Here is a 12,566-nt window from a genome sequence, read left to right as displayed (position 1 = left end):
CAACACCTACTCATACCTAGACCTTTTGTTTGAGTCATATATGAGTGGAACAAGTATTTCTAAATTTATAGGGACAATGTGGGCCACCACAGGAAGACTTGGCAAGCAGGGCATTCAATGACCAAGTGGTCATTATCTTCATGACCCAGGACCAGTCAGTCCAGGAAAAAATCCAAAGGGCTAAACCGGAATTAACTTACATCTGAGGCCCCCTTCTGGTTGGCCTGCTCCCCAGAGGGTGTTGGGATCAGGTGCACTGGGGTTTAATGTTAGGGAGAAGAAAGGTGCACTATACCCAGGAATGATGAGGGCAAGTCCCCAGGAGATGGCCTAGAGATAAATTCTTTCTGGGAACAGCCACATTCAGTGCCCAGACTGCCTTCCTAAAGTATATGGACCTAGGGGAAGTGAGGAGAGATCTTCGAGTTTATTTTTTAGAAGTCCATTCCACTCCTTATGCCAGACAAAGGCTGTAAAATGTCCACTGAATAACTTGGCTATTGGCCCATTGTTGAGCAAGCTTTGCAAGAGAAAGCACCATTGTCACCCTGTAAATGGTCCAGAGAGTAGAAGTCATGGCACAATTGTTTCAAGGCCCAGCGGCATGGCAGAAAGCAACTGACCAGCCTGGCATGGCAGCACACCTGAAGAGGTGCAAGGTGAACCACTGGCAGTCACTCTGCAGGAACAAGTGGGCCTTGGGACTTCCCTTATCATGAGACAAACAGGACACATTTTGGCAGAAGTGAGTCAGAGTGAGAACTTTTGTGTCAGAAACATACAAAGGTAAGCATATAAAAACCTTCAGCCATGGCCAGTGTGACTCAGTCGGTTGGAGCTTCGTCCTGTAAACTGAAAGGGGTTTGATCCCCAGTCTGGGCACGTGCCTGTGTTGCAGGGTTTGGTCCCTGGTTGGGCCACTTATGGGAGGCAAATGATCAATGTCTCTCTCACATTGATGGTTTCTTTCCCTCTTAAAAAATATATTTAAAAAAGCATGTCCTTGGGGGAGGGTTAAAAAAACAAAAAGAACACAAAACCTTCAAAGGCTCAACTGGAGTTGATGGTGTTAAAGAGAATTCACTTATCTTCCTACTGCAGTAGATTATTAAATTGATTCCAAACAGTGTCTTTAAAAACCCAAACACAAGGGATTTCTGGACCCACGGGTAGGTAGGATGACGACCATACCCAGCTTGAAGCAGCTAGAGGAGCACGAGACCTTCGCCCATTGTCATTTATAAGATTATAAAGGGTCTTAAGTCTGGGGTGTGTGTGTGTTATTTTTTATTATAAAAAATTAAATTAAAAAAAATATATATAGGAAAGGGTGAAGCCAGAGAACTTGTATGCACGACCCATGGATATGGACTGGGGGGTGAGGGGGTTGTTGGGGGGGGGGCAGTGCTGGGCAGAGGGTAGCAAAGGGGAAAAAACTGGAACTATTGTAACAATATAATCAATAAAATATACTTAAACAAACAAACAAACAAACCACCCAAACACACTACTTTTTCTCTTCACATGACTGAGATATGAAGGTGACAACACTTATTGTAGGTCAAGAAAAGGCCTTGTGCCAGGCCAGAGTTGTCAGTGAGTCTGAGGTTCCTTAAGATGAGAGGAGACATGAGTGGACTGAAGGGTTGCTTATGGTGGCAGGGTGGGTAGAGGGGAGAGATGCCCACTACAAAGGAAGAACAAGGAGGCAGGTATGTGGGTAGAGACAAATCAGACCCCCGAAGAAGGCCCCCTTGCTGGGCATGTCCCGTGGGTGACCTGCCATGTGATCCCAAGTAACCCTAACTTCCACCCATTTTACAGGTGAGGAAACATTTAAGTTCAAAGGAGTTAAGTGACCTACCTGTTGCACACCTGGAGTGGTGGACAGTCTCTCCCAATGCCTAGGCCCTATCCTGCTCTGGGGTCCTGATATTGTGTAGGATATTGCAGGCTTCACTGCTCACCAACTCTGAGTCAACTACAGTGACTGAAAGGCTTGGCAGAGAAAATGGCAGACTCCGTGAAAAAGGCCTACCATGGACAAGGGAGGCCAGGAACAGATGAGGTATTTGCCAACTTGCTTCTGGAATAGATTTTTAAGCCCTAAGTCTTTCCCCCAATGTACAGAATGTGGCCTTTTTGGCCTTAGGGATTTCTAGAAAGGAGAGTTTATTGTCTTTTTGTTTCATGGAGAGGTCAAAGCAAATCTAGAACTGTCTGAAACTGTCAGGTTGCACAGAGCCCACTTCTACTCACTGCCGGACCAGAGCCCAGACTCCCAAGGCAGGTGGAGACTGAGACTGTTGCATGATGTGACCGCTTCATCCAGCTAGAACAGAGACTGCTTCCCAGGAAATCCCCTCAGAGGCTGTCTGACACCTCCCCTATGCCCCCGCTGATGCTGATTCCGAGAACAGGCCATTACTTGCCCAAGGCAAGCATGGTAAGATATTTTCCTTTACCTGAGACAAGTCACCTCCCAGTACTCTTATCCATCTCACTCTGTTCTATGTAATTGTTTAGTGCCTGCCACTCATGCAGCAGGAAGGATATCCACATCCTCATGATCCTCCAGGACCTCTTGCTGCCCAAGACAAGCCTCAAGTTCCCTTTAAAAACTCCTGATGCAGCCCAGGCCAGACAGTGAGATCCCTGGTCAGGGAACAGGCCTGGGTTGTGGGCCAGGTACCTGGTTGGGGGCATAAGAGAGGCAACCGATTGATGTTTCTCTCACGCACTGATGTTTCTCTTCCTCACTTTCTCCCTCCCTTCCCCTCTGTCTAAATATAAATAGGATTTAAAAAAATATTTTAAAAATAATTAGCAGTTCCATAAAGAAAGCACATGTTGGAATTTATTTTAAAAGGAAAGACCCTTTTTATTAAAGCTGTACATTTTACTCTTCAGAATCCTAATTTTTAAAAAAACCTAAAAACTTTTGTTTCTAGTTACTTAAAAAAAAAACCCACAAATCAAACAAAGGAAACTATTAAAACATTACATTTGTGATAGGAAAGGAGGCAAAAAGGTTTCAATATAAACACAGAAAATAATACCTGGAGTAAGATATCAAAGAGGAGCTGACTTTGGTGTGGGGCCAGGCCACCCGAACGTGAACCAGAGCCCTACTCTTAGAGGGTTTAGAAAACAAACTGCCCTAGGAGAACCAGGAAGCAGCCCTCTTAATTTCTGAAGCAACAAACAGACAAAAAGCCCTAATAATCACAAAAATAAAAACCAATCACTCTATTTTAAAAATCACGCATGCATTCTACTGTTGTCACCCCTCTCCCTCCCCAGGTTCTCTTCATTGACAGTGGGTCCTGAATCTTGGAGAAGGGTGGCATCTTGGGGACGAGGTGTTCACAGCACAATCGTGTTCTTCACCAGATGCTCCTTATCATCCTCGGAGCTCCAGACAGTGCGGAGGGCACGCTCCTGGTTCCTCTGGGCCGCCCTGATCAGGAAAACTACGGAGGCACCCAGCAAGACGACCAGGACCATCACGAACAGCCCTGCCAGGACCACCACTGGGGATGAGAGAGAGGCCTCAGAACTGGTGGGACAAGGAGAGCCATGGCCAGAGTGGGGCAGCGCAGGGCTTAGGAAGGACGCAGGTGCCCTAGGGGCTCAGGGCCATCCAGCAGCTCTGGGGCCGATGTCTCCGCACCTAACCTGGAAGGTCTAGAGAACTGACACCACCCACCCAGGAAGTCATCAAAGAGTCTCTACAGTACAGTCCTAAGAAGCTGGTTCCTGAAAAAATGAGGCACTGTGCTATGTGCACACAAACAGCGACTTCCTTCTTTCTGAACCAACAGCCCCACTTAAACTACTTCCCTTCACCTCTCAGGGGCAAGCTGTACAGGAGTCCCAAGCCCTTGCACGTAAAAAACACGCCTCTGGCGTGTGTGGAAACATAAAACCCCAGGCATTGTGTGCACACACCTCCCCCCATCAGCCCTAGAGAAGGATGGGCCCACAGGTAGCTGGGTGGCTGACTGTGGAACGAGGCGAGGGCAGAGGCAAGGGTGTATTTGGAGCAGGGCCGGGAGGGGACCCTCGTGTTTCTAATGGCTTCAGTAATTCCAACAGTGGTCACCCAGTGCTCAGTGGGGCTCCACCTATGGAATGTGGCTCCTATGGCAGCTGCCCAGTTCCCTCTCCATGCCTGGCTACAGAATCAGATAGGGTGAGTCCCTCTCCATCTCCACCCCGCCAACACTCCAGATGTGGCCTGCTTTCAGCCCAGGCTTGGCAAACCAGTTACAACTTCACCCCTCCTCTAAAATAGAGCAGGCAGCAGGCAGCAGGCAGCAGGCCAGGTCAGGGCTCCTTCCCAGGGAAACAGGTGGAAGGAGACCAAACCAGTGTGGCAAGTCCTTTTGCAAACACTATCCTCCATGACTCAGGCTGAGAATCAGAAACAAAAGCAAGAGACCCAGCTTCCTTGTCAGACCACACTACTCGGGGATGATAACACTGGCTGTGCCTTGCACACAGCAAGGTTTCCAACATCCCCCAGTTGCCCCCAGTTCCCTCACTCCCAGTTCCGGCTCAGCTGCCTCACTCCCAGCCCCCCACTATACATTGTGGTGGGACAAACATCTACCACATGTTCCAAGCTGCCTGGCCATTCTCATGCAGAAACACTACTTTCTACCAAAAGATGTTTATGGTGAAGGATGATATGTCCAAGACAATATGAGCCTGCAAAAACACAGCTAAGCTTAGGCACGTAGGCAGGTGGGTGAGGGCAAGAGGCCACTTACCTTTAGTGCTGCGGGACAGGACTGGGTACAACTGCTTGCCTGGAAGAGAACACATAACCTTGAGGTCAGCTCAGTCCCCCCCTGCCTAGAACTGCTGCCACCTGAAGATCCCCCTCAGCCCTGGGCCTTCAGAGTGGGCTCTTTTCAAGGTACTTCTCCCAGTTCTAAGGTCTTTAAGGCCCTGGCACCTTGGTGGGGACCTAGGACATGTCTGCCCAAGAGCCAGGGCCAAAGCCCACCTGTTCCCCATTAGGGAGCCAGAGAAGGATGGAGGCCAAAGGCCTGGTTTCAGGGATGGGGTGTGGACTCAGGGAGGGCCCGTCTACCTACCCTGCTACTTGGATCCAGGGGTCAGGCAGACTCACCGAAGCAGCGGCTCAGGCACGCCTCCTTGGAGAGATAGTTGTTTTTATTGCCCGAGCACCCTCCATAAATAAAGTTATCACAGGAGTTCTTCTCGGCATCAAAGTACCAGCGTTGGAAGGAAGCGCGGCAAGGCCCTGTGACCGCCTCGGCAGTGCAGTATTCTGGGGATGGAGCCCAATAAGCACAATGAGCAAGGCGCAGAGGAAAGGGGATGGAGTTAGAATGGTCCCAGGTAGTCACACAGCTGCCAGCCAAGAGAGAACTACAGAAACTGGTAAACTACAGCTGTGGCCAGTCTGACTCATTTCACCATCATCCCTCCACACCCCACATTTCTAGTATCTTTCTCTTTCCAGCCAGACTATGTTGTTATGGAAATTCCCCTACCAGGTACTGTTCTAGGCACTTTCCATGCATTAATTCGGTCTTTAAGAGACCTGTCCCAGGCTCCTTAGTTCAGGCTCAGGGACCCAGAGGCACAGCTAGTCACCTGCCCACAGCCACCCACACAGCTGGTGAGCAGGGCCTGCAGCAATACCGCCTCCGGAGCACAGCGTCCTGCAGCCTGCTTTCCTGGGGCATCCCGTGTATTCCTCCACTTGGGAAAGGATTTCCTTAGTGGAAATCCTGAAGTGTGTCACAATCCCAACTAAGAAAATACATTTTGCCCATATATATATATATATATATATATATTTTAAGTTATACTTTCTACCATCTAAAATAGAAAATAAATTTTAAAAAGTTATACCTTCGTAGTTGAAAATATCACTGGAGGGGTCATCAAAATCCTGCCTTCTGGGAACTAAAACACAAACATCTGTGTCAGGGAGGCTGGGACAGTCACAGGATATGTGGTGTGGCTAGGGCTGAGTCTAAAAGGGCCCACTGAGGGACTGTGGACACTGGCACCCGGAAGGAAGGGCGCGGAGCTACCCTCCGTGGACAGCTTTGCTCCATCACCTCCGGCTCTACGGGGCTCTACAGTACACACCCAGTGAGTGCAGGATGGGGAAGCTGCCTCCACTTCAGGGGTTGATATGGAAACTCATCCCAGCTACAGTTTCTGGGATGATGAGGAAGTCAGTCCTATTCACCTGCACAGCAAGAAGCCCCCACCCTTAGTCTCCTGGGGAAATTTTCTTCTGAAAGAGGGCTGAAACCAGAGCTCTTACACCAGTGCTCCAGAGTGCTGGATGATCTTGGAGAGGCCAGCTTGGGAATTAACAGTGAGCCCAGGCAAAGCAATGGCCGGGATGGTCACAGGATTCCTGGCCTAGCAAACCTGGAAAGTGGCTCTAGCCTAACTTTCGGCCTTCTGCAAGTCACAGAATATACACAGTCACTCACGTGAGCACTAGTGTCATAGCCAGAGGACCAGAGCCAAGAAGGCAACTGGCGTGTGACCACCTGCCTACTGGGGGCAGATTCCCTCCCTCCTCCGCAGGTCCTGCCCAGCAGGGCCCACTGCCTGGAGACTGGCCTTCCGGAAAGCTGCGCTGGACTTGCTAGTGAGTCTGTACCACTCACCCCAGGCTCCGGATCCGGAGTCCTTTATGCATGAGGGGGAATGGGGCAGCTGCTGTCAGCACTACAAAGCAAGCTAACACAAAGCTTGAGATCAAGGACTGCAATGGGAACAGAGGCAGGGTGGCAGAGGATAGGGCTCAGCACAGGGAGGGAGGTGGCAAGGACTGCAGGGAGCAGAGGAAACAGAACAGGAAAGAAGGGGTGCGTGGGGTGGGTGGTGAGACAACAGAGGCTAGCCTCAAGAGAAGGAAGGAGCCCGAGCCATGTGGGCAGAGACCACACCCCCTGACCCACAGGAGGGAGCTGAGGCCACTCGGAAGTACTGCAGAATCCCTTGGCCCTCCTTTCTGTTAAGGATGCCGGCAGAGCCCCTGTTTACCAATGCCGAGTAAACAGAACCAGGAGGCGGAAGCCCTGGTACAAGTCCCAGATTACAAATGTCCTTTCAGTTACCCATCTGGACGCCTCATTCATCCTGGGTCTTTTTAAGAACGTACCACTTGGGATAGAGGAATCTGCTCCATTCTTGCTGGTGGCCAGACCATCAATGATATTCTCTACAAGGGGACAAATAAACTGCACAGTGAGAAAGTGCACCTTCCTCCAAGATTGCCAGTGAAACTAAACAAGCTCTATCCCCAAGCAGTCATGTCCTGTGGGCCTTTCATGGCAACCCCTGTTTCTCCTTTTTGTGGCCCTTTCAATGCACATGGGGACCACAAGCCTGCCAGAACTTGGAAGTCAGGAAGCAAGACTGTTCTTGTGGGTTAAACTTTAAGATCAAGTCACTGGGAATTGGAGCAAAGACGGGTGAAATGGATGTAAAAAGACAATATGGCTTCCAGGGCCAAGTAACTTAACTGTATTAACCCATCTACTGAATTGAAAACTTAAGGGGGAGCACAGCAATGTGAATGTACTGAAATGTACACTTATAAATGGTTGAAACGATAATTTTATGTTATGTATATTTTCTCTCTCATACATACATGTTAACTGGGTGAGGTGGAGAGGCCAGCCACTTAAGGAAGCACAAAAAAGGGAGAGCTGGCAGGGTCCAGGAGGGAGGGATCTTGGCTCCCCGTCTCCCTATTGATCCCAATAGACCCCGAGTCACGGTGCTGGCCTGACCAGATGCCGGTAAGCATTCACACCACAAAGCAGCTCCCCTTGTTCGGCCTCTCTCACCAAGCAATCTTCTGTGAATTTGGCTGAGAACTGCCTACGTGAACTACAAGTGCAGGCACAGAGACCCGAGTGTCTGCTCCCCTGGGTGGTTCTGGTTCTCATTATAAATTAATAAGCCAGCACTCTTATTACCATGGGGCTTCCCACAGAGCTTGCCTGCCTGGGAGACATACTGTCTCCAGTGCCTAGCTGCGCTGGCAGTTTGGGCTCTCATAAAGATGCATGAGAGATGCCTCAAGAGACACGCAGTGAGCGGAGCCATGCTCGAGTGCCAAGAAAGAGCTTTCTGGGCGCTGAAGACTGGGGCCAGACTCTGAACCCAAAACAGCTGCCTGTCTTCTCCCAGCAAAACAAAACCACCCTGGCCCCCTATAGTGAGTGGCCTCCTGTCTTAATGCCTAATGTCTGCTGGCTGGACTCTTAAAAACAACTATTTTCCTGAGAAAATAAGGAGTAACCAGAACAGGCAGTACACTTCCTACAGTCAACTTAAAAAAACATTTTTTTAAATTTATTTTTAGAGAGAGGGGAAGGGAGGGAGAAAGGAGGGAGAGAAACATTGATGTGAGAAAGAAATATCTATCAGTTGCCTCTCAAACGCCCCCGACCAAGGACGGAACCCACAACCCAGGCATGTGCCCTGATCGGGAACTGAACTGGTGACCTCTCGCTTTGCAGGACAATGCCCAACCAACTGAGCCACACTGGTCAGAGCCCTACTGTCAACTCTTGATTAGGGAAGAACAGAAAATGTAGCAAAAATATTTCACCTTAATTTCTCCCCCTACATTGGATCCTAGCTGGTGACGGAAAATTATAACAAATGCTATTTTCCTCAGTCACCATCTGGTAAGGTTGCCAGTTGCTCCCTGAAAGGTAAGAGCTTACCTGTATGATCCAAAAACAATACCCAGCTTTCCAAACATTTGTTGAGCACCTGCTGGGCACCAGGCACATAAAAATCAGTAAAACATTCCTCAAGGCACTCAGTCACTGGCAGGCCAGTGTACTCGGCACTGTTTCAAACCTCAAGTCACAGCCAAAACCACTGCCCCCCCCTGCCCCCCACAGATATATGCTTATCTGATTTTTGAATGCAGAGAACAAAGCCCACTGAGATTACAGCCAGTGAGTGAGGAGACATAAAAACCCCACAAAGACAAGATGGAGGTGTAGTTAGTCACACTTCACCACCCTCCACAACAATAAGAAGAAATACAACTACCTCAAAACTAAAAACAACCAGAACTACCAGAAAATTCAACTGCATAGAAGTCCAACAAACAAAAATATAAAGAAGCAATACTCATCCAGACAGATAGGAGAGGCAGAGCCAGGGTGGAGAGGACAGGGTGTGGTGGCAAGGCAGTGGCTGTGGCCGGCCAGCTGAAAGAACAGTCATACATTATAAGTTGGGAGGGACACCTGGAGAGCGATCCCAGACCCAGATCAGGCCACACAGCTCACAGCTCACAGCTCCAACGAAGGGGAAAATGAAGCCTCATTGCTTCTGACTTTGAAAACCAGTGGGGGTTGGGGGAGGGGGGGGCGCAGAAGAAACTGCCAGTCTCTCAGCAGTCTGTTTGTTTAGAGGACCTTCACAGTCCTAGAATGTCCGCAGACCCACCCACTCTTGGAATGATGGCCAGGGCAACAGCTAGAGGGGTGCCAGTCCCATACAGGAAGCAGAAGTGCCTGGAAAAGAGGCAAGTGGCATTGTTCCCTCTCTGAGCCCTCCCCCACATACAGCACCACAAGGTGGTAAAACAGGTCATCCCTACACTGAGGAATACCTAAGGCTCCCTTACAATGTAAGATGTGTGACAATTCTACCTAAGACACAGCCAAACATAGGAGGTGGTCAAGTAGAGGAGACAAGATGAATGGCACAAAAGAAGAAGCAGATCAATTTTCCAGTGGGATAACTAAATGAGGAAGAGACAGCCAACCTAACTGACGCAGAATTTAAAACACGTGATAAAGATGCTCACAGACTTGACAGCTATTCTTGAGTACAGCAAACATATAACAGATGAAGTGAAGGCTACACTAAATGAAACAAAGGAAAATCCACATGACACCAATGGTGAAGGGAAGTAAACTGGGGTTCAAATCAATGATTTGCAGCATAGGGAAGAAATAAACAGTCAACCAATACACAATGAAGAAACAAGAATTGAAAAAAATGAGAAGATGCTTAGGAACCTCTGGGACAACTTTAAACGTGCCAACATCTGAATTGTAGGGGTTCCAGAAGGAGAAGAGGAAGAGCAAGAATTCAAAAACTTATGTGAAAAAATAATGAAGGCAAACCTCCCAAATCTGGGAAAGGAAATAGACATACAAACAAGTCCAGGAAGCACAGTGAGTCCCAAACAAGCTAGACCCAAAGAGGACCACACCGAGACACATCATAATTAAAATGACAAAGACAAAAGCTGAAGAGAGAATCTTAAAAGCAGCAAGAGAAAAGCAGAGTTACCTACAAAGGGGTGCCTATAAGACTATCAGCTGATTTCTCAAAAGAAACTTTGCAGGCTAGAAGGGACTGTCAAGAAGTATGCAAAGTGATGAAAAGCAAGGACCTGCAACCAAGATTACTCTATCCAGCAGAGCTAACATTTAGAATGGAAGGACAGATAAAATGCTTCCCAGACAAGGTAAAGCTAAAGGAGTTGATCATCACCAAGCCCTTATTATATGAAATATTAAAGGGACTTATTTAAGAAAAAGAGGATCAAAACTATGAACAATAAAATGACAACAAGCTCACAACTATCAACCTAAAAAAACAAAAATTAAAACAAAAACAGACTAAGCAAACAACCAGAATAGAAACAGGATCATAGGTATGGAGATCATTTGGAGGGTTATCAGTAGAGAGAGGGAAGGGGGAGAAATGGGGAAGTGGTGCAGGGATTAAGAAGCATAATTGGTTGGTACAAAATAGACAGGGGGAAGTTCAGAATAATACAGGAAAAGGAGAAGCCAAAGAACATACAGGCATGACCCATGGACATGAACTAAGGGGAGGGGGTGGAACTGCTGGAGGGAAGGCAGGTACTGAGTGGAGAGGAGCGAAGGGAAAAAAAAATTGGGACAATTGTAACAGCATAATCAATAAAATATACTTTAAAAAAAACCCACAAAGATGCGGGACACAGGCTCACAAGCTGGCGGTGTGCAAGGAGCAGTAAAGGCACCAGCACATCCTGACACAGAATCAGAATCCAGAGTCCTAATGTTGATGCTAAGCTGTCAAGAAATAATGTGAGAAGTCACGTGACAATGTTAGGGAGATTGCCGACGAAAATGTTTGACAGCTTGGCTAGCCAAACCCTTGAGTGCCTGGACACCTGGGAAGCAGCAGGCCCCAGAGGGCTACCGTCTCACTGCTGTCAAGAGGTCGTGCGCAGCTCAGCGTGGGCTTTACGTTTCTATTTAAACTGTGAGGCGCTTGGGGTCAATGTTATCTTGATTCCACAGAACTCTTGCATGTGAGGGCTGGAAGAAGGGTGGACTCCAGGAAGTAAGTTCTAGTTTTAACTTGACTCAGAACTTGGCTGGCTGGGTGAGCTCCTCAAGTCATTTGTCCCAGGGGTAAAAATAACCCAAATGTCTAGGGAGCACGTGGGGAAGCCTGTCTGAGTGGGCCTGGGGGACTCTGCTCAAAGGGAAGCCGCTTCCTCTTATATATACTGAGTCTGGTACGGGACTTGCACTCAGTAGTGGGAGAAAGGAAGTCGTGGCGAAGACCTAGGCATGCCCCCCACCTCCCACTCCAGCTATGAAGCCACTATGTGGGTGACCTTCACACTGTGTCTGTTGCTTCTGCTTTTTAAAACACCCCCTGCTCCCAAGTTAAGCTGTAAAGAACTAGTGAAGAGCAAAAGGCACCCACATCCCAATGAATAAACTGACTAATAATAACACCATTTCCTCAACTACCATTGTCTTACCTGTGAAACCAGCACATTTCTTAAGGCACTCCTCTTTGGTCAGGTAATTATTGTCATTCCCACCACAGCCTCCATATACAAACTGCTGGCAGGATCCATCTGTGGCATTGTACCACCATCTGTGGAAGGAGGCCCGGCATCTTCCCACTACCTTTGGAACTTGGCAAAAGTCTAAAACACAAAGCGGAGACCGGTTAGCTTAGCAAGGCAATCCTGGCAATAAAGAACATGTCCAGACCTGCAGGAGGCCCACAGTTTTCCAGAGCCCCAAGAGGGCCAGAGTCTCAGTTCAAGCACAGTCCCTCTGTGAGCTGTTTCTACAATGTTGGTGATTCCCTCTTTGTACAGGGAAGAAGCATATCATCTAACAACAAACATATCAACTCACTCAACTGAACTGTATTTCAGGTGCATGTTGATTCTGTCCCTTCCCCCAATATCAAAGACACACTCATCCAGTATAGAACTATGATGTTCAAAGGCGAAAAAGGCTTCAAGGTCCTTCTGAATACATGTCCCATCACACAGCAAGGGGAGTTGAGCGCTGAAAGGCTAGCACTGGCGATGGGAGGTCAAGAAGGAAGCACACTGTTACTCCTAGTGCCCCTCATGAACTTCCTTTCCTTTTCCTTCCTTCCTCCCTGCCTCCCTTTCTCTCTCTTTCTCTTTTTAAATATATGTTTAGCCTGGCTGGTATGTCTCAGTAGACTGAGCACCACCTGCAAAAAGGTGTGCAGTTCGATTCTCA

General features: G+C 48.3%; 1 protein-coding gene across 5 annotated transcripts in view; it reads right to left on the bottom strand.

Moving 5' to 3' along the window:
• SPINT2 (serine peptidase inhibitor, Kunitz type 2) overlaps nucleotides 1–12,566 on the bottom strand; it is a 41,353-nt gene that overhangs the window by 6,463 nt on the left and 22,324 nt on the right. For 2 of the 5 annotated variants that reach the window (XM_090260639.1, XM_090260640.1), the window contains exons 2-6: nucleotides 11,819–11,989; nucleotides 7,169–7,228; nucleotides 5,893–5,946; nucleotides 5,141–5,302; nucleotides 4,776–4,814 (exon numbers count right to left, since the gene is read on the bottom strand). In XM_090260639.1, coding sequence (XP_090116765.1) covers nucleotides 4,776–4,814; nucleotides 5,141–5,302; nucleotides 5,893–5,946; nucleotides 7,169–7,228; nucleotides 11,819–11,989 — 486 coding nt within the window. Of the gene's footprint in view, nucleotides 1–2,830; nucleotides 3,534–4,775; nucleotides 4,815–5,140; nucleotides 5,303–5,892; nucleotides 5,947–7,168; nucleotides 7,229–11,818; nucleotides 11,990–12,566 lie in introns of those variants that run through there. The other 3 variants (XM_090260642.1, XM_090260643.1, XM_090260641.1) reach the window with 3 other exon arrangements.

The sequence above is a fragment of the Furipterus horrens genome, unplaced genomic scaffold (assembly GCF_987537825.1).
Source record: "Furipterus horrens unplaced genomic scaffold, mFurHor1.1.pri manual_scaffold_13, whole genome shotgun sequence".
Taxonomy (NCBI): Eukaryota; Metazoa; Chordata; class Mammalia; order Chiroptera; family Furipteridae; genus Furipterus; species Furipterus horrens.
Note: the sequence above shows the minus strand (reverse complement) of the source record. Positions and strands in the feature narration are given on the sequence as shown.